The sequence below is a fragment of the Pan troglodytes genome, chromosome 1 (assembly GCF_028858775.2).
Source record: "Pan troglodytes isolate AG18354 chromosome 1, NHGRI_mPanTro3-v2.0_pri, whole genome shotgun sequence".
Classification (NCBI taxonomy): Eukaryota; Metazoa; Chordata; class Mammalia; order Primates; family Hominidae; genus Pan; species Pan troglodytes.
In genome coordinates, this window is record NC_072398.2 from 62,235,512 (window position 1) to 62,258,960 (window position 23,449).

Below are 23,449 nucleotides of genomic sequence, written 5' to 3' on the forward strand. Positions count from 1 at the left end.
GCACACACCACCAAACCCAGCTAATTTTTGTTTTTTGTTTTTGTTTTTGTAGAGATGGGATTTTGCCATGTTGCTCAGGCTAGTGTCAAACTCCTAGGCTCAAGCAATCTGCCCACCTCAGCCTCCCAAAGTGCTGGGATTACAGGCATGAGCCACCACACCTGGCCTATAGTTGTATATATTTTTAAAAATAAAAGCAAATATAGAGTGCATTCTTATTGCAGTAAGAAGATTTTAAGTCCTCTTTTAATCATGAGTATAGGGACTGGTATCCAGAATATATAAGGAACTCAACTCAATAACAAAATAATAATAATAATAATAATAATCTGATTTTTAAAACAAGTAAAAGACTTAAATAGACATTTCTCAAAAGAAGACACTCAAATGGCCAACAAGTATATGAAAAAATGCTCAACATCACTTATCCTCAGGGAAATGCAAATTAAAACCATGATGAGATATTACCTCATCCAACTAGAATTGCCATTTAAAAAAACCACAAAAATGACAAATGCTGGCATAGATGTAGAGAAAGAGAAACATTTATACACTGTTGGTGGAAAACTAAATTTGTATAGCCATTGTGTAAAACAGTATGGAGGTTTTTCAAAAAAATTAAAAATGGTACTACCATATGGTCCAGCAATCCTACTATTGGGCATATATCTAAAGGAAATGAAAGCAGTGTGTCAAAGACGAATCTGCACTCCCATGTTTATTGCAACACCATTCACAATAATCAAGATGTGGAATCAACCTAAGTGCCCATCAATGGATGAATGGATAAATAAAAGTGGTACATATACACAATGGAATACTATTCAACCATAAGAAAGAAGGAAATCCTGTCATTTGTTCTAACAGGGATGAACCTGGAGGACATTATGCTAAATAGTTACATATTTGCGGTCAGGAGTGGTGGCTCACGCCTATAATCCCAGCACTTTCGGAGGGAGGCCGAGGAAGGTGGATCACCTGAGGTCAGGAGTTCAAGACCAGCCTGGCCAATATGGTGAAACCCCATCTCTACTAAAAATATAAAAAATTAGCCAGGCGTGGTGGCAGGCATCTGTAATCCCAGCTTCTCAGGAGGCTGAGACAGGATAATGGCTTGAACCCGGGAGGCGGAGGTTACAGTGAGCTGAGATCATGCCACTGCCCTCCAGTCTGGGCAACAGAGCGAGACTCTGTCCCCCCCCCCCAAAAAAGTTATATATTTGCACAGAAAAACAAATAGCACAACATCTACCCATATGTGGAATCTAAAGAAGTTGATGCCATAGAAGTAGAGAGTAAGATAGTGGTTACCAGAGGCTAGGGAAGATAGGAGGAAGGAGAAAATGGGGAGAGAATGGTAAACGGGTAAAAAGTTAGGTAGGAGAAATAAGTACTGGTGTTCTATAGCGCAGCAGGATGACTATGGTTAATAGTAACGTGCTGCATATTTCAAAATAGAAGAGAAGATTTTTAATGTGCTCACCACAAAGATGTGATAAATGTATGAGATGATGAATATGCTACAAATCTTGATTTAATTATTACACAATGTATAATACAACGGAACATCATACTGTACCCCATAAATATATACAATTACTATGTGTCAATTAAAAACAGAATTTTAAAAAGTGAAGTGTCAAACAAAAAAGGAAAAAGATTGCAGGGATTGCTCTAGCAGTGAAAACCAGTACAAGAAAATATTAATGTTAACAGCTTGGTTCTAAAGTTCTAATTTAACTGGGTGCCATGGTGTACACCTATAGTTACAGCTACCTGAGAGGCTCAGACAGAAGGATCGCTTGAGCCCAGGAGTTCAAGGCCAGTCTAGGCAATACCGCAGACCCTGTCTTTAAAAAAGAAAATGGTAAAAGATTTACTTAATGATATATTCATCATGAGTTTATAGTGACTATAATATCCTTAAAACATTGAAATGAAACAACTGCCCAAATATCTAGCACCTAAATTGTAAGTGTAATATAGATTCTAGTCCAATGGTAACTAAATATCTATAGCATCACACAAAAAAAGTGTGAACATCAGCCTTTTCCTACCTCAATACTTATGAGGAAATCTACATTCTTCTGGAGCAACAGTGACTGAGTGGACTGTGAAAAACAGGTGCACCTTCACCTTTCTAGAGGAGCTCATTAGAACACATGAAGTAGCATGTGCGTTTGAAAAGTTTTTCTCACACATCCTTGGCGCTTTTGGGAAGTCATATTTATTTGGTTTAGAATTACTGCCCTAGATGATATGTCATGTTCATGAAGATCTAAGATGTCTTTGCACTGATGGTTTTCAAATGTGAACCTTAAGGCTAATAGATCCAATACACTTGAAAATATGGATATGCTAACAAATACTATTTTAGATATTTTATCCCTATTTTGAGGAACTTCTTAAAAACCTCCCTGCTTTAATTGTTCTTTTCATTAAGCAACAAATAAAAGGTTCAGGCCAGGCGCGGTGGCTCAGGCCTGTAATCCCAGCACTTTGGGAAACTGAGGAGGGTGGATTACTTAAGGTCAGGAGTTTCAGACCAGCCTGGCTAACATGGTGAAACCCCATCGCTATTAAAAATACAAAAAATTAGCTGGGCGTGGTAGCCCACGCCTGTAATCCCAGCTACTTGGGAGACTGAGACAAGAGAATCGCTTGAACCCGGGAGGCAGAGGCTGCAATGAGCCAAGATCTCACCACTGCACTCCAGCCTGGGTGACAGCGTGAGACCCTGTCTCAAAAAAAAAAAAAAAAAAAAAAAGTTCATAACTAAAAGAGACAGACATAAGTCAGAAAGGCATTTACAATAAAGTCTCTTATATTTTCTGTTTTTGTTTCCTCATATATAAAAAGGCAATCAGAAAACCAACTTCATATGATTTTTCTGAGAATTAAATGACTATATATAAAAATAACTGAAAATAGAAAAGTAAAGGTTTCAATATTTTTATTTCTACACTCATGTTAATAATAATATATTATATTGGTATATAATTATATATAAATTAAAGATATTATTTTACTTAATATTATACACTAAGTAAAATAATATCGTGGGTAAAATGAGGTTTTCTTACTCTCAGCACACAGCCTTCAATGGGGAGGAGTCCTTCCTTTACTTATCTCATGTTACTGAGCAGTGAAGATCCATATTCTAGATGTAGAAAATAACTGTCATATGGTGAAGAACCAACAGTCTGGCCAATAACACAGGATTTTCTCAAGGGTTCCCTGGCACAAATCCAGACTCCAACATTAGAATTTCACATAGGGCAGTGTTGAATGTCAAGTTTGGGGGATGACTTTAGCATCTGTGGAACTCCTATAAAATAGGATGATTATCCAACTTTTTGGGATTGTCTGGAGGCACTACTGACTGACTGTGAAAGAAGTAATGAGGGAATTCCACTCATGATAACAGCAGATTAAGTAATCTGGGTGACCATTGCCCACTAAAAGTAACTATAAACTGGAAAAAGTTTTTAAAAAAATAAACACTTTCCTAAAAGTAGGAAAGAACTAACTAGATAGGAAAGCATTAACGACCAGGACAGAGAGCAAAGGTGAAAAAGAGCACAAAAACCCAGAGAGGTGAGCTCAGTTTTGCCATAGGGGCATTTGCTGATCCAGAAGAGGAGAGAACAGAGAGACTGCACAGCCTTGAGAGATTCCTCGGCGTTCTAAGGATAAGGACGCTGGTAAACCACATTCCTGTTTCAAAGTAAAATCTCCATAGACTGTGACATAGGACTAAGCATGAACATCCTTTCCATGTACTGGTAACCCATTTTAATGTAATACAAGCTGCCCAGAAAACCAATCTGGAACTGGGATTACATTTGTCCCAAACTGCTAGTGTCCCCAGGGGCCTGACGGAAGCAAATAAGTTATCTCTAAAGGATTACTTCTATTTTTCACCATAATGTTCAACACAAAATCAAAGATAACTGGGAATATAACGAGTCATGTCACCAAGACTACAAACTAGCATAATTAATCAACAGGCACAGAAATAAACCCATCCATTAATCAGCTATACTATACTTACAATGTTCAAGGAAAAGAAAGTCAAATTGAAATATGACTATATGGAACTGGGAGTATAAAAAAATGGCTGAGAAGATTTTAAAAAGAACCAAAAAGAAATTTGAGAACGGAAAGATAAACCTGGTGACTTTCTAGGAATTTCTGATCTATGTCGTGTGGTAAAGAAGCAGAAACATGGACATTACTTTGAATTAGTGCACTTTTGCCTCCTAAGGGAGGCTTGTGGCAGGGCATGGCTGATATCAAGGAAAAGTTAGAAGTTTACCATTAGCTGTGATGATTAATTTTACACATCAATTGCGGTAGGCCATGTGTTGTCCAGATTAAACATTGTTTTTAGGTGTGCCTGTGAGGGTATTTCTAAACGACATTACCATTTGAATCTGTGGTCTCAGTAAAGTAGATTGCCCTCCCGGATGCAGATGGGCATCACCCAATTTGTTGAGAGCCCAAACAGAACAGAGGTAGAAGAAGGAAGAATTCACCCCCATTTATTCTCGCCTCACTGAGCTGAGACAGCTCCTTGCATTTTGTCCTGCCCTCAGATTGGGATTTACGTTATCAGCTTCCCTGGTTCTCAGGCCTTCAGACTAAGACCAAAATACACCCCAACTTTACAGCATTTCCAGCTTGAGATGGCAGATCGTAGGACTGCTCAGCCTCCATAATTGTGTGAGCCAATCATTAATCAATTAATTATCAATTAATTAATGCCTCATAATAAATCAATAAATTAATCAATATCTCCTGTTTGTCATAATAAATTAATTAATACCACATACTTAATAAATTAATATCTCCTATTGGTCCTGATCCGCTAGAGAACCCTAATACACTAGCTTTCTTCTTCCTCATTTTTCTAGATTTTTAGTGCTCAAAGAAATTCTATTTGCCAAAAAACTCATTAACTCATTTACAGTCCTGTGCTTTTGTAATAATAGTTTTACCACTTTCATATTTATGATTTTCTAGTAGCGAAATCTCATCACCTAACTTTTCTGAAAATATTTTATTTCATTATTTCAAAGGAATAATTTTGTGCACATAACAATTTACTATTTATAAAAGCTCTGTGAAGCAGACACAGCAGGTCCTACTCATACCCTGTTTTCCAGATGAGGCAGGTAAAAGTCAGAGTCTACGTGTTCATGATCATGTAACTGGTTAAGACTAGAACTCCTACCAGAACACTAGTTCTTTGATTACTTATTCAGTGGTGGTTTTCTTTCCTGTGTTACTGTAATAATCTGAATAATAGCTTTCTATATTTTTGGTAAAATTTCCAGTCATCCTACAATTATATTTTTGAAAGCCCTTGTGTTTTACTGTGCAATCATGCTGCCATATCCACATGGTTTACTGTCCCTAATGTGAAGACAACCTTAGTTTCTGTGGGATGTGGGGCAGTGCCCCTCCATTGTTAATAGGTGGTAGAAAGAGGTGTGAATTTTTTCACTTCAGGGATATGACTCACATTTTCAGAGTAAAAAGATGGAAAATGTTATAAATATTTTATACTTGACTTCTTCTTGTAAAATTCATGGCTCCTGGTCAAAAAAATAAAAAACTTCAATAAATTCTGAAGGCACAAAAATCCTTGAGGTTGGAAGTCACCTCGTAATGATTCTAAACATAAGGAAACTAAATTCTGTCATGTATTTGTCACTCTGTTTTCCTACCAGCTTCTTAAAATCCAAGCACCATTGGAAGCAAGAGAGCTTGCTGGCTGCAAATTGCTGCATCAGCCCACAGGATTCTCCAACATGTCCCTGCATCACAGGAATGGTGAAAATGAGCCCAGTCTCCTGGCCTTGAGGCAGCCAAAGCTGTGTTAGCCTGTTTGGCACCAAGAGCTCATTACTATTAATAGTAAGCTGGCTTGATTCACTCAACTTTCCCTTTCACTAATATCATTCAGTGTTGAGTGAGCTTGCTCATTTATGTATTTTGAAAAATATCTTTCTGTGAAAACCAGAGCAGGAAATTTTTTTAAAACAATTTACACACACACACACACACACGTACACACCCACAGTTGTTTTTTTTTCCATATACACATAGCGAGGATAAGAAGAATAAAGAAAACTGTAAAGCTCACAGATCTCTTCATTTAAAAGGGCTATAAATTAGAATGCTAGTTGCTGTCTAAGCCTGATGTTGGAGAAACTAACGAAAAACATGATACCAATATATGGTTTATTCATGTTTTGTAATATGGTATAATATAATATTACCACATAGGTAATTACTATAGCCTAAATATGTTGCTATAGTTAACAAAATTTTCAAGAAAAGGTCCCAGTGCTGAACCTTAGATGTCCAGATGCAGTTTGATTTTTAAATATACTCTGCCATTCAAAAGAAACTACCATCAGAGTGAACAGGCAACCTACAGAATGGGAGAAAATTTTGGCAGTCTACCCATCTGACAAAGGGCTAATATCCAGAATCTATAAAGAACTCAAACAAATTTACAAGAAAAAAACAACCCTATCAAAAAGTGGGCAAAGGATATGAACAGACACGTCTCAAAAGAAGACATCTATGCAGCCAACAGACACATGAAATAATGCTCATCATCACTGGTCATCAGAGAAATACAAATCAAAACCACAATGAGAAACCATCTCACGCCAGTTAGAATGACAATCATAAAAAACTCAGGAAACAACAGATTCTGGAGAGGATGTGGAGAAATAGGAATGCTTTTACACTGTTGGTGGGACTGTAAACTAGTTCAACCATTGTGGAAAACAGTGTGGCGATTCCTCAGTGATCTAGAGCTGGAATTACCATTTGGCCCAGCAATCCCATTACTGAGTATAAACCCAAAGGATTATAAATCATGCTACTATAAAGACACATGCACATGTATGTTTATTGTGGCACTATTCACAATAGGAAAGACTTGGAACCAACTCAAATGTTCACCAATGATAGACTGGATTAAGAAACTGTGGCACATATTCACCATGGAATACTATGCAGCCACAAAAAAGGATGAGTTCATGTCCTTTGCAGGGACATGGATGAAGCTGGAAACCATCATTGTCAGCAAACTAACACAGGAACAGAAAACCAAACACTGAGTGTTCTCACTCATAGGTGGGAACTGAACAATGAGATCACTTGGACACAGAGCGGGGAACATCACACACCAACGCCTGTCAGGGGTGTTGGGGGCTGGGGACGGGATAGCATTAGCAGAAATACCTAATGTAAATGATGAGTTAATAGGTGCAGCAAACCACCATGGCAAATATATACCTATGTAGCCTACACGTTGTGCACATGTACCCTAGAACTTAAAGTTTAATTTTAAAAAATGTAAAAACTAAATATATATAATATAATTTATATTTATATTATAATTTATATTATATATTCATGTTATATTCTATAGTTATATTATATATAGTATATTATGTTATATATTGTATATATATTATACATGTTATATATTATATATTATATTATATTATATATTTATATATTATATATTATACATTATATATTATATATTATATATAATATATGATATTATATTTATATAATACATATAAATATAATATTATATTTATATAATACATATAAATATAATATTATATTTATATAATACATATAAATATAATATTATATTTATATAACATATATAAATACAATATTATATGTATATAATATATGTATATTATATTACATATAATATACATACAATATATACATATAATATAAGGCAGTCAGACTTATTACTGACTGCCATGCAGCTCCCACATGTGTCTTGCCAGATGATCTGGTGAACTGGCCATTCAGTTTCTTCTTTTAACATGGCAGAGTATATATATATAATATTATGCATTATAATATATTATATTATATATTATATGATATATATTACATATTATATAATATATAACATATATAACATTATATAATATATAATATATAATATATAATATATATTATATAAGATATAATATATATTATATAATATTATATAATATATAATATATAATATATATTATATAATATTATATTATATATAATATGTAATATATAATATTATATAATATATAATATATATGACTGCCATGTTAAAAGAAGAAACTGAATGGCCAGTTCCCCAGATTATCCAGCAAGACACATGTGGGGGCTGCATGGCAGTCAGTAATAAGGCCTGGTCAGATCAAGTAGAAGAGTTAAAGTCATTCAAAATAATCATATTTTTAAAAATGTTTTGTGTTCCAACCATACTGAACTTCTTTCATTTCCTTGAATCGTGTACTATTATATCCCACCTTCAGACTATTTCACATATGCTTATTTTTTCCAATTCAGAAAAGTCATTTTCTCTCTCTTTAACTGACAAATTTCTGCTAACCTTCAGGTCTATGCTGACATCTTACTTCCCCTAGAAATCCTTTCCAGAAGGATTCCTGTTATTAATTCTTCCTGTTATGTACTCCAGAGTGATCTTCATTGTCTCTTATCAGAGCCCTTACACTGTAGGCTTACATTATCTTATGGTTATTATAAATAATTTTTTCATATTTTTCTGCTAAACATAAACAATCAGGAGTTCAAGACCAGCCTGGCCAACATGGCAAAACTCCGTCTCTATTAAAAATACAAAAAAAATAGCCAGGCATGGTAGTGGACGCCTATAATCCCAGCTACAGGGGAGGCTAAGTCACACGAATTGCTTGAACCCGAGAGATGGTAGTTGCAGTGAGCTCTGATAGCACTACAGCATTCCAGCTTGGGCAACAGAGTGAGACTCCATCTCAAAAAAAAAAAAAAAAAAGCAACAACTAATTGGAAAATAAAGTTTGCAAATACTTTTACAATTACATTAAAACATCAAATATCAAAAAATACATATAAAATATGTATATATATATATACACACACACACAAGATTTCTTAAAGAAAACTATAATACATTACTGAGATAGTTAAAGATAAAATTAAGTAACGTTTAGTTGTGGATGAGATTCATGGTTTGTTAATGGATTGGAAGACTCAATATTGTTATCATATTATCTCTCCCCTGTAGAATCATTACAGTCCCAACCAAAATCCCAGCAATTTTGTGTGCATGTGCATGTACATGCATGCATGAGTGTGTGTGTGTGTGTGTGTAAATTGGCAAAATGAATCCAAAAATTATATGGAAATGCAAAGAACTATAACTAGACAGGATATTCTTGAAGAAGAAAAAATTGGAGGATTTACATTGCCATATATAAAGACACATTTTAAAGCTACAGAAATTAGGATAGATTAGTATTGGTGCAAACTACAGAAATTAGGATAGATTGGTATTGGGGCAAACACAGACTATCTGACTAATAAAACAGAAAAGAAATGAAGCCACACATATATGGTAGCCTGATTTATAGGAAATCACCATTGCCATTCAAAAAGAATATGATGGTTATCAGTAGATTAAATAAATAGCTTGTGACATTCAAATAATGAAAAACCACATGGCAATGTAAAAGTGTGGAAGTGTGCTACTCACAACAACATGAATGAATCTCATAGACCCAATGTTGAATGCACAAATGTATATGAAGGTCAAAAATAAGCAGAACTTACCCATGATAATAGAGGTAAAATATTGGCTACCTTTGAGGCAAGTTATTGACTAGAAGGTATATGAGCAAGTCTTCCTGGGTACTTATAATCTGAGTGATGGTTTCGTGGGTGGAATACATATGTAAAAATCCATCAAGCTTAACAATTAAGATTTATGCACTTTATGTATATTATACCTCAATTTATTAAAAAAAGAGAGTCAGACAGAAAGAAGAGCTTGCATAAGAAAACTGAGAAGTAACCAACAGCAAGGAAACAGAAGAAACAAAACCAGAAAAATCTGAGAAGAGTTTCAAGAAAATAGTAATGAGCAGCAGAGTTGGGTAGAAGGAGTGGGGGGACTGAAGAGTTTATTGGATTTAACACCAAAGAAGCCAATTAATTAGACCTTTTTGTGAAGTGAAAGGGCTGAGTCCAGGTCAATGATTCAAGTTATGAATGGACAGGAAGAAGATATTACAAAGAATTATAATATATTAAACTTTTCATCCAAGGAGGGCAAGAAAGAGGATGATATCTAGAAATGGATGCAGAGTAAGAAAACAGCATTTTATTTCAAGTAAAAATGAGGCTATGGATTACTCCTTAAATATCCATAAAACCTTTATCTACTTCATATAAACCTGAGTCTCAAATGTTGAATTCAGTAAGGAAATCTCCCTTCTGTTTATTGACCAGAAGAGAGCATGTATACTTCCACTGGAGTTCGGAAAATTACGTACTAAAATTTGAATTACTTAACTCTTCACTAAAATTAAGCACCCATAGAAGAATTTATTTAAACATATCTAACTAAGGGAAAGTTTATAGAATTAATTGCCCTGAAAATGCAAACCATAACATAGCCCTAAACTCAGAAATTCTTTTACTTTTATTCTTCTTTCCACCAACTCATGTGAAGGGTGTAAACTACGCAGGCTGATGATTGCTAAGTGATAACAACATTTTTTATTGTTCCATTATTATTATGGTGTTTGGGTATTTTTTTCCTTTCAAGTTCCTCTTTTCTGGAAACTTACAGTAATAAAATGAAGAGATAAATTATTTTTATTATGTTCCATAGCCTCTTTGTATTATATTAAGTTCATATGAGTTTAATAACAAATGCAGAAGTTGTCACAGTTTTACTTTACTAGCAACACCCGCAATATTCACAGAAACATATCAGTCCCCCTCCAAGAAAGAATTCGTAAACAGTGAATGACTTACTATAATGTGCTGGTAAGGATCTATAAATGACATTTTGGTTTCAATTACAGGAAATGTTTTCACACTTCAAAGTCTTCTTTGGCACTCTAGCGTCTTTAAAACCTACAAAATAAACAATCACTATTGTTAAGCTTCCTCTTGGATGCAGTTCTAAGATTTAAACAATTATGAGTATGCGTCTTAGGAAGAAAAAGTCTACCCAAGGACACTAGATAGGTTGAGTTCCCTGTGTATACGAATGGGTATCACACATCACTTAGAGAAAAGGTAAACATGTTTGGATAATACTGTTTATTTTCCATATTTACTTGTTCAAATTTATACTGTGAATAATTATTAGGAAACTACAGGGCTTGTGTTGCTTTTCATTTGCCAAGTATTTTATGAGAAATATGTTGAAATTACGGAAACTTAAAATTATTTTTGTACTGTTTATATCATAATTAAGCCACATGTCATTGTTTTCTCAGTAGGGTCAGCAATATACAAATTCACAATAAAAAAGAAAGATATTTTCACCTTAGCTATTCTTTAGGAATTATAAAAGTACATTCATGTTGAATTTGAACTTTAGTAATGACATTTTTAAAGAAATGTTTGTTCATTTGAAGACACCAGTTTAATTTGGAAGCAGTTAAATAAAAATATTTTAATGGAAAAATACTCTCTATACTTTCCTTTTTTCTTCTACACTTACTCTGTTATTTAAAATCAAATAAAAAACTATTTAATGAATGAACATCTTTGCTATTCCATTATACCAAGTCCTTGAGATTTCATAAAACAACATACACTTGTATTTCAGCATTTTATAAGTTACATCTAATTTGGAATACCTTTTCAAATATCTTTATTATCTATCTTTAATATGTAAATTCTAAAATGTTTTTATTTCAAAATAAATCAAATTCATTTTAAATTTTTAGTGATCTTTCTTTTTAAACATCAACTTTAAAAAAATATAAAAATGATTCCTGCTCATTGTCACAAACAAAAACTGCTGAAGTGAACAAAGAATAAAGTGTAATCACCATTTTCATTATGATGTGTATCTTTCCAGGCCTTTTCACTGCTTTTTCTTAATACTTAAAGCAATAGGAAAAGAGAGGATTTAAAATTTTTTTTTTAAATGGGATCTTCTAATACGCTCTTGAGTTTTTAAACTCACTTTCTTCACTATATTTGGTTGTAAAAAATATGAAGCAATATTATATGAATGGTAAAAATCACCCATAGTTCTCTATTTAGGAATTATAAAAAATAAGGATTCCCCCCATTCTTCATTCTGGTGCATCAACCATCATTATTTGTACCAACAAGAAAAAAAATGTTTTTAAAGTAAAACATCTATTTACTTTCATCACTTACTTCTTAAGCTCCTAAAGTACAAATACTTTTATCTTATCATGCATATTAATCAGGCTCAAAATGTATACAGCATTTTAAATCAACTTTTTAAATAAAGATGAGGCCAAACTATGAGTCTAATTTATCATGATAAATTACTATAATCTTTGTTTTGCGTTTTCTTATTTTAAACCTAATAGAAAAGTTTCCTGATAACATTAACCAATTATAAACTACTTTAGTGCTATAGTTTTATTATTCCTTCCAAAACTCATGTTGAAATTTCATTGCTAATGTAATGGTATTGGGAGGTGGGGCCTTTGAGAGGTGATTAGATGATGAGGGTTTCACCTTCATGTGTGGGTTTAATGCCTTTTTAAAGGGGCTCATGGAATGGGCTCTCTCTCTTAGCCCTTTTGCCTTCTGCCATATTTTAGATACAGCCTTCATCTCCTCTGGACAATGGCTATCTTGATAGAAAAGAATAGCCTCACCAGGCACCAAAACTGCTGGCTCCTTGGCCTTGGACTTCCCAGCTTCCAAAACTGTAAGCCAATAAATTTATTCACTTTATTAATTACCCAGTGGGTCACATTCTGTTATAGCAGCATGAAACAGACTAAGGCACTCAGCTTTCACATTTCTGTTATTTTGATTGGACCTGGCTGCTATTGTTAGTAACTTTCAGGATTTTATTCCAATATCATCTTTCCAGTGGAGTCTTCCCTGACTGTATTATTTAAAATTGGCAAAACCGCTGCTTTCTTGCTTTATGACCATCTAACATCCACTTATGTAGTTTTGTTGTGTTACTATCTCTTCTCCCTTCTTCATTAGAATATAAATTCTATGAAGGCAGGTTTTTTGTGTGTCTCATTCATTGTGAAATTTCCAGTCCCTGTGTAGGCACATGTGGGCCCTTAATACATATTTGTTAAATAATGAATGAATGATAGGATATATATATACAGGTAAGAGGGATAATTTTCAAGCCCAGTTACACTAAAGCATTTTGCTCAAGTCAAGGGATGTTCATTTTCTATTTATCCATAAGTTGTATTACCCTCATCCCTCATCCTCTGTTCTACTATGCTGTCTTACACTGTTAATCAATATCGATATGAGTTTCTCCTTTATCTCTTATTTTTTTCCCTAATTAACTACATATTACACACATCTTACAAACATGATTATCCATTTACTACTATACTGTACTGTGTCTTTGATTAGGCTCTAAGTATTTTTGAAACTACATTTTATATTTATTGGATAACATTATAAAACAATGCAGGCAAAACTACAATAGAGTAATTTTTACTCTGGTATTTATAGTTAAATTTATAATACAAGAAATATATACTTATATTGAGTGATATAATCCTTACGGTTCAGCACTTCCCATTATCAGCATTTTCTGTGCTATTTCTATTACAACATTTTTAAAGTGATCAGCAATGACTTTCTACGAGTATGGCTGATGTTTTCGTGCCAACTAAATTCAAAGTATGAGAACTATATCCGTTCCCAAGTCAGAATCCAGCTAATACTCTAGAGCTGTGGGTGGAATATATTTTCATGGATGATATAACATAAAATCACCTGCCTCATTTTCATCTTTACCATCCATATTTCCCTCATATCATTTCCCCTCAGAAGTGATTTCTTAATATGAAGCGTTCTATGCATATGATGGTCCACATAAAGCTCCTAGACCCAAGAGCATGAGGCCTTTAGATTGCTGCAGCAGTGGTAATTCCTGAGAGCTTATGTCCTCCCTCTCCAGAAGCTGAAATGTCTATGTAGGACAATGCTAGAACAGTACTATCAGGGATTCAAAGGATTAAGGAAAGCCAATTATTTTCTTTATTGAAGCAGCATAATTTGGTGAAAACACCATTGGATATGGGATCTAGAAAGACCTTAATTCAAGTTCCAGTTTCATATTCTAAGACCCAGTTTACTTGCTTGTAATGTGAATAACAGTACTGTGAAAGGTACCTAGCCCATAATAAATATTCAATGCATATGATTTGCTTTTAAGATAAACATTACATAGACTTATCACTAATAACATTATATATTTACTTGAAAGATGTACTATCTGTTGTAATTATTGTTGTGACAGTAGAAAATAAGAATTTTTTTTATATATTTGCCACTTAGAAATAAATATCTACAATATGCCTTGTGCTATGCAAGGTGCTTGGGAGCAAAAAAATGGTGAATCAGACAGGTGTATACCATGAAACTTTGTGGCCCTATTGACTTTATACTTGACACTCTCCAAGTGGAACCTCAAAAAGTAAACAAGATTCTGGTAGTTATTCTCACCAAAGTTTTCTGTGTTAAAAGCTGTAATAATGAGAATGGCATAGCAGAAGAGCATCTTCTGGGACTTACGGCCATTCAATTCACAAACAGTAGCTTCATAGGAGATACTTTGTTCATTCAACAAATACGTCTTTACTATCTACCTAGTCTATAGTTGGCACTGGGGAAACAATAGTGTATAAGACATAGCTCTTACCTTGTAGAAACAAAATGAGGCAATCTAGGGGTAGCAATAAATGAAGGCTAGCCTGATTTTTCATGCATGCATGTTGCTAAAAGTAGTAACACTGTTTATTATGATGAATGTCTCCAATCAGAAGGAAATCTTAAAACCTATTCTTCTGGGAAAATATCATCAATGAGTTTCTATTCCCTTAGTAGAAAAATCAGAAATCCTTAACATGGTCTACAATGGTGGCTTTTATATCTATTTACTGCAAACCAAAACAAAGAAACCTTTGCATATCACAATACAATACATAAATATATACACAGACAAATATTTAAAATATAGAAGTAAGTTTCATGTGATACTTTTACTAAGTACAATGTACTCTGATTTTAGTCTATTACTTTTGTTTAAATGCTGGTAACAGCCCACTGAATTGATTTCATGACTCACTAACAGCAATTTGAAGAATACTAGTGCAAAAGATTGCAAAATTGAATTTCTATCTACTTCCTCAGCCCCATACCACTACTTTCCCTTTTGCTTTCTATGCTAAAGCCATACTGGTTTTCTTTCCTTCAAATGTGTCAAGCTCTTTCCCACTCAGGGCTGTAACTTACCTCTTCTATTCATTCATTTAGTCAACAAACATTTAAGGCACAACTACCATGTGTCAAACATTGTTCAAGGGACTGGAGAGGCAAAAGTGAGGAGCTAGATACATTCCCTTCCCTCTTGGAGATTCCATCTCTAGAAAGCAATCAGAAAACAAGGAATCCAAAAAATAAAAGAAACAATTGTAAATAGAGTTGTATAAAATGATGGAAACAAGTAAAATGCAGAAACAAAGAATAATTGAGGCTGAGCACTAAAAAGGAGCTAGCCATACAGAGTGAGGAGAGAGTGGGTTTAGACTATAATGTTCCAGGCAGGCAGTATGAGGAACTGAGAGAAGACAAGTGGCTGGCGAATGGTGAGCAAACGTGAAAGTGGCTTATGATGAGGTTGGAAATTTAGGCAGTGGCAGATCATGTTGAACCTCTTAGGCAACTACTGTTTACCTAGCTAAATCTGACCCATTCTCCAGGATTCAGTCTCAACGTCATTTCCACAGAGAACCCTTCCGTGACCTTCAAAGTATATTTGGTCTGCCTGTTACTGGTTCTGTGTGTTCTCTAGACTCCTCCTTCAAGCCTTTCATTCCACTGATGCAATGTCTGTCTTTCCTGGGAGAACAAAAGAGGCATTAAGTCAGTGGCCATATTTATCTTATTAATAGAGACATCCCTAGTGCCCAATACAATGGCCCAAATATAGTAGGTTCAGAATAAAGATTTGTCCAATGGATGGATGGATATTCAAAGTAGTGCCAGGTTGATGCATAAAGAATCCACAGAATAGTGCCACACCCTCTTTTGATGTCTCTCTTTCTTATTCCTAACAATTCTTAATGTCAAATGATGTTAAATTAGCTCTCTATTTATTTAAAAAAAGCAGAACAAGTGAGATTCCAGAGGGGGTGAAATTAGTACTCAAAATATTTAGAGGAAATCTGTTGCTGGGATCCAAAGTTTAATGTCAGCAATTTTATTTCCTCTTCTCATTTCCAGCAACTTCATTCATGACCACTCTGTTCACCACCTATTATCCACTACTGTATCCTACAGCAAGACTTGGATAGAGACTCTCCTGATATTAAATCCAAAGCAAGAAATATGCTTAAGATAGCTAACTGTCCAAGTCTAGTTTCTCTCTCTCCCTTCTCTGCCCCCTTTCTGTGTGTATGTGTGTGTGTGTGTGTAAAATCACTAGGTTAAGAACTACAAGATAACTAGAGAGTAAACAAACATGACTCATGGCATTTAATCTCAAAGCAACTTTGGCTTGTTCTTTGATTCTATTCAGGGCTAACTCTCCTTCTACCCTGATGAAATCTCAGGCAGCCTCAGAACTTTTCTGTTAACTTGGATATGAAAGGAAGAAAAGAAAAAGGAAAAGAGAAAAAGAATTAACCCAGACACTGCAGACATTGAAATGCCGGGTTCGTTGAGTTAAACTCTCTCTCCTGCTCAAGGTAGAGCTTATTGCAGGAGAAAGGGGATGAAGTCATTGACTTCTCCCCTCCCCTGCCTAGGGTCAAACCCTCCCAGGCTTGATAACTCTGGTTTTTAAACCCTTATAGTTGGAAAAGGATGCAGAGAGAGCGAGAATAGAGGCAAGAAAAATGTTACTTCAGCAGTACTTTTATAAGCTGGTTTTGTGATCTCTTGGCTTGGTACATGTTAAAGCTGAGTCTTTCTTTCATAGATGCTTTTTGTGGATTCTTCTGAGATTCTCTGTTTTTGAGATTTCTTCCTTGTGTTCCCTGACATGCACAAACGCATCTCTACTCCAACTGGGGGCTTGTGTTTTTTTCCACAGCCCCAGTGCATCTTGTGGTCCACTTCCAGTTTTCGTTTTCTGAGGTTCTTTCATGTTACCAGGCAAACGCCTTGTATAGGATTTAAGATTCTTCCCAGGGTTCTCTTTAGTCCATGGACAATACTCATACATGTTTTCTTTCTTCCAACAAACCCTGAGAATGCAATTACTTCCTAAATGAAACTATTCTGCTACTTGTGTCCTTTACATTTCCCAAGTATGACAAGACACCAGCCTACTGCAGAAGACAAATGTTAAACCCTCTGATGAGCCTTCTCAGTGGTCTCTTTAAAGCCCCTCTCTTGATTGGGAATTAGTAGGCATATTCCTCTCCAGATCTCCACCCCAAGGGAAGAGGGGCTGTACTCACAGCAGTGCTCTCCAAAACAACAACAAAACTCTTCTGAAGCTCTTCCCACATCTCTACTATTTCAATGCTTTTATAACTGTGAAGCGGGTAAGTTTTATATATTATATAAATGTCCTTGTCCATCTGCTTTCTTTAAAACATAAAGAATAGGCTGTTTCACTATCCATTTTAGTAGTGCATATCTTAAATCTTATGGCTTAAGGTCTTGGCCAAAGCTTCTACTTTAAAGTCCAATACATAGGTGAACCAGCTTACAAAATGGCAGAACGAGGAATGTGGGAAATCCTCTCCCAGAAAAACAAACACATTGACAAAACTGGGCAGAATTATTGCAAACAACTATAGACACACACACACACACACACACACACACACACACACACACACGTATGAAATAATAGCACAAAAGAAAGGAGATGGAATGGAGGTATACTGGACCAAGGAAATGACACCAGATCATAATTGAACCTACAGAAAGAAATACAGGGTACCAGTAAATAAGCTCTATCACATTTTCAAACAGCAGACCAGTTATTTACCATTTCTCTGAAGCCTTTTCTATTTAACTGTAACAGTAAATAGGTAGGTTAATATAAAATAATCTATAAATATTATATTGTTCAAATATAAATATATATGTAGATTAATATAAAATATTCTATAAACATTTCCTTTTCTTCTCTCAACTTCTTTAAAAGATATAGCATTTACATAGCAATAAATTATAATCCTATCTAATGTATACAACAATAATAGCAAAAAGGAGGAGTGGTCAGGGACTAGAACTATACTGCAGAAAAGTTTTTGTATTTTACTGGAATTAAGATAGTATTGATATGAAGTAGACTATAATAAATAAAGGCATAGAGTTTAATTCCTAGAGCAACCACTAAGAAAATAACTCAAAAATATAGTTAAAATATCAATGAAGGAATTAAAATGGGCCACGACAAAATAGCTATTTAATATAAGGAACAGAAGAATTTAAAAAAAGAGACATGGAAAACAGCAAAATGGAAGATGAACATCCAACCATGCTTCCAATAACATTAAATGTGAGCGATGTAACATCCTAATAAAAAAGTAGAGGTTGTCACACTGGATAAAATTGAATGTATATAAAAGACTAATGGCATCCAAATAAGGTTTGTAGTTTAATTAATAGCACTGTACCAATGTCAGTTTCCTGGTGTTGATAATGTACTACGGTTGTCAGATGTCACACTAGGGAAAGCTAAATGAAGGGTACATGAGAGCCCTGTAATATTTTTGTAATTTCTTATCTTAAATTATTTCAAAATAAAGTTTATTTAAAAATTTAATACATATGAACAGATCTAATTTATATTTATAAATTTTATTCCACAGTTATGTTCAAGGGAAGAAACAAAGACCTCCTATGAAGAAATTACTGAAATAGAATCACTTCCTTCAGGATAAAATCACTAGCCATTATTGTCAGGCAGTGGCTGCATGTCCAATTCCAGTTAGGAATAGGCAGCCGTCCTTTTTTCTCTCTGTAACTGTTAATAGTAGCAGCAGATATTTTAGGTTTCTGCAAAATTAAGGCATTTCTGTCCAACTAACCACATGAAACAGTAGGAATTTTATGTCCCAGAATTAGCTCAGTTCTGGAAACCTTACTGCAACTAGTTGGCACAACCACTCTCATGAATACTCATAAAATAGCAGGGTTTCTATTCCTTTGTTTCTTATAACTAAGCTAAATAACCAGTCTTAGTGAGTGTACAAAGTCTCTTAAGTCTGAAGTAAGAGATGTGAAACTCAAAGGGTTTTTTTTTTCCTTTCTTTTTTTCCTTTCCCTGCCCTGTAATTAGAAACTTTCAGAACATGAATGAGAGGGAAGTTTGGATAGACTTTTCAACAGATACTTCCCGATGCAATGTAACTGTTGGCATTCAATGAAAGTTTAATAGTATGTGGTCTTTCCAAAATGTTTAGTCATGTTGTCAGGGCAAGATGGACTTCTCAGGAAAAGTGAACAGAAACAAAAACCCAGACTAGAGTGTTTTGTCACTTCTCTCTCTGTGTACAGTGATATGACAAGGGGAAAAGGAGGGGATATTATTAGAGTTGTGGCATGTGGCGGGAAGAGGCATAGGAATGCAAACGATTCTTTTCTCTTTCCCTCCAACTCATTGTATAGACGCGTGGAGATATTAAAAGGTTCAGCATTTAAGTGGCAGCAACTTCTTGACTGCAGCCTGAATGACCCAAGTTCTAGCCTGTCTCCTCCTTTCTCTATCTGTGGGATCCTGACCCTCAGTTTCCTTGTCTGTAAGTAGGGAAAATCACCCCTAATCCTCACAGAGACAGTGGGAGGATGAAATAAGAAAATATATGTAAATCACCAAGCACAGTACCTAGAAGGCCATAAATGTACAAAATAATCATTATTATTATCATTGTTTATGAAACTGGTGATGATCCCCCTCAAACTGCCTCAACTCATGCAAGTCACAAGTATCTAATTCTATAGAGAGTTTTTGTTTGTTTGTTTGTTTTGTTTTTTTGATGGAGTCTCACTCTGTCACCCAGGATGGAGTGTAGTGCAATCTTGGCTCACTGCAACCTCCACCTCCTGGGTTCAAGCAATTCTCGGGCCTCAGCCTCCCGACTAGCATGGACTACAGGCACCCACCGTCACGCTCAGCTAATTTTTGTATTTTTAGTAGACATGGGTTTTCACCATGTTGGCCAGGCTGATCTCAAACTCCTGACCTCAAGTGATCCACCCGCCTTGGCCTCCCAAAGTTGGGGGATTACAGTGTGATCAGGTGTGGCCTTGGCCTCCCAAAGTGAGGGGATTACAGGTGTGAGCCACTGCACCTGGCCTCTATAGAGATTTCTAAGAAATTCAAGTAGGCAAATTTATTGAGCACCTTTTATAAACACCAAGTACATTTTCATATACAACAATAAATTTTTTTATTATACTTTAAGTTTTAGGGTACATGTGCACAAAGTGCAGGTTTGTTAAATATATATACATGTGCCATGTTGGTGTGCTGCACCCATTAACTCGTCATTTAACATTAGGTGTATCTCCTAATGCTATCCCTCCCTGCTCCTCCAACAGGGATCTAGAACTAGAAATACCATTTGACCCAGCCATCCCATTACTGGGTATATACCTGAAGGATAACAATAAATTTTTAATAGAAACACTGATTTTTTGATCCATTAACATTTTTAAAAGTAGAACACATTTGGACACTAACTTGTCTGCTGCCAAATTCAAAGCTTTCTCCACTATACTGGATATGGAAGCATATTCTAAAAGCAAAGAGAGCATTATATTACTATGTTTCCATCATCATCATTCTTATAATGATATATAGTTACTAAGATATCACTAAAGTTTTAAGCTTTTAAGTGAATTTGATGGTGCTTTTTTTGTAAACTAAGGCTATACAAAGAGTTTGATATTGCCAACCGGCACAAAGGAATAAAGAAACAATAGGAATTCAGATGGGTAAATGAGATGCTTTATATTAAAAATGTCTCTCAAACCATACTCTCAGTTTACGACAGGAACACCTCCCTGTTCCCAAGGAAATGTAACAGCATGCCTCCAGACACAAAGGCACAGAATAATTAACTATGTCTGTTTCTTGAGCCCGGAACCCGATGGTATGGAACTTGCCACTAAGTCCCACAGTAGTAACAGGTGGTGCCATATGGCTGATATCCATACTGTTCCTTTTAAGATTTCCCTCTCCATTTGTATTCCTAAGTCACAGCTTCTTAATCTATCAAATTTGTATTCTTCAAAGCTCATTATAATTACATAGACAAGTATATATGAAATACCTACTAGAGTTTCAGAGAAGAGAGAGATTCCAGTGGTTTAAAGTAGAAACGGCTTCAGAGAAAATGGTAACTGATCTGACATTTGAAAACGTGAAAGAGCTTAGATCTATAGTAAGAGGAAGTGGAAACATTTCCTCTAGGAAAAGGCCATGACGTTGGAGATACTCCATCCTCCTCAGGCTCTCAACTGGTGCTTTCCTTACCCACACCTTCTCTGCAGGATCATGTCTGCCTGTCATTCAGGGTTCTGCATAAATTCACTCTCTAAAGTCAGTCATCTCTTAATTTATCTACTAGATTAGGACCCTTGTACCTTTCCTTGAAATCTCTTATCACAATATTGTATACTAGACTACCATTATACACGTGTCAGTCTCCCATAGCTGTGAGCAGCACAAAGGAAGTTCTGTCTTCTCCCTGTATTCCTGTTGGGCCCGGAGTGATAATTCAATTACTATTGACTGAAGGATGAATAAGCAAACTGGAGGATTTGCATGATGTACTGGAGAAAACTCTCTAGATCATAAATGTGCTCTTGTCTTAAGAAACAATCAAAAGGAAGTAGATTACATTTATAGAATCTAGAATGTGAAACTGGAATATATCTTAGCAGTTGCTAATATGAACACTTAATTTTGAAAATCCACACTTGTTAAACATTTCCCAAGTACGAGGTACTTTAAGTGATTTATATATACCATCTCATTTAACCTTTATAACAAGATAGGGATTATTATCACTAATTTTGAGATTAAAAAAAAACAGATTTGGAAAGGTAAGTAATTTGTTTAACTGACAACACAAACTAAAGTAGACTCCCACAACCAATCTCTACAAAAGAATAACTGTCTCAAGAAGAATAAAAAAGTTCCCAGGTCATCTGGGTTAACATGGGCTGAGCTGGCCCTAGAATCCTCTTTCTACGTCATTTTTTCACTCTACAAAAGACCCTGAAGCACATGCAGAGTTTCTGAGAAATTATACAATAAGCAATAGAGTTATTCGAGTCTTAGCGGGGAGGTGGCATGATGAAAGTGGCACTTTGTGTAAGTTTACGAGGGTTGCCATAACAAACTATCACAGACCGAGTGGCTTAAACAATGGGAATTTATTTTCTCACAGTTCTGGAGGTTGGAGGTCCAAGATCAAAGTTTGGCAGCTTTGGTTTCTCCTGAGACCTCTCTCCTGGGCTTGCAGATAGCTGCTTTTCGCTGTGTCCTCACATGCTCTTTCCCCTGTGCACAGAGGTGCCTGGTGTCTGTGTGTGTTCAAATTCCCTCTTCTTTTAAGGACACTAGTCAAATTGGATTAGGACATGCCCTACCAGCCTCCTTTCAATTTAATGAGGCCTTATCCCCAAATACTTTTACATTCTGAGGTACTGGGATTTAGGGTCCAATGTATGCATTTGGAGGGGGCATATTTCAGCCCATAACAGGTTTTAATGACATAAACACAGCAGTTAAACAAAGCAGCATACAATTGTTAGTGGAGAAAAGTGGTGCTGTAGGAGGGAGAGAGAAAATCGGCCAGAGAAGTCCAGATGTGATATAAGATATGATATGCAGCCGGGCGCAGTGGCTCACACCTGTAATCCTAGCACTTTGGGAGGCCGAAGCAGGTGAATTGTCTGAGCTCAGGAATTTGAGACCAGCCTGGGCTACACTGTGAAACCCTGTCTCTACTAAAATACAAAAAATTAGCCAGGCGTGGTGGTGGGTGCCTGTAATCTCAGCTACTCAGGAGGCTGAGGCAGGAGAATTGCTTGAACCCGGGAGGCGGAGGTTGCAGTGAGCCGAGATCGCACCACTGCCCTTCAGCTTGGGCAACAGAGAGAGACTCCATCTCAAAAAAAAAAAAAAAAGATATGATATGCATCTCAACTAGGATGGTGAAGATTATAAAGGAGAGAGCATAGCTCCTTTTACATGGAGCAGCTACCCTCATCTGATTATTTAAAAAGCTCCCCGCAACCCCTCACCAACATATACATACATACATTCTACATAAACGAAGCACAAGGATAACGTCTAACCACTTCACATTTGGGAAGTACTAATCCAGATAAACCTGTCCATCTTAAGGATCAGGAAACTGGCCAGCCCAGTTTCACATAA

The 23,449-nt window shown here is 35.5% G+C and overlaps 1 protein-coding gene across 2 annotated transcripts in view; it reads right to left on the bottom strand.

Moving 5' to 3' along the window:
- PLA2G4A (phospholipase A2 group IVA) overlaps positions 1-23,449 on the bottom strand; it is a 161,463-nt gene that overhangs the window by 125,200 nt on the left and 12,814 nt on the right. For both annotated transcript variants that reach the window (XM_001165694.7, XM_009439765.5), the window contains exon 2: positions 10,861-10,962. In XM_001165694.7, the coding sequence (XP_001165694.1) occupies positions 10,861-10,893 (33 nt within the window). In that variant the 5' untranslated portion in view covers positions 10,894-10,962. The remainder of the gene's footprint in view (positions 1-10,860; positions 10,963-23,449) is intronic.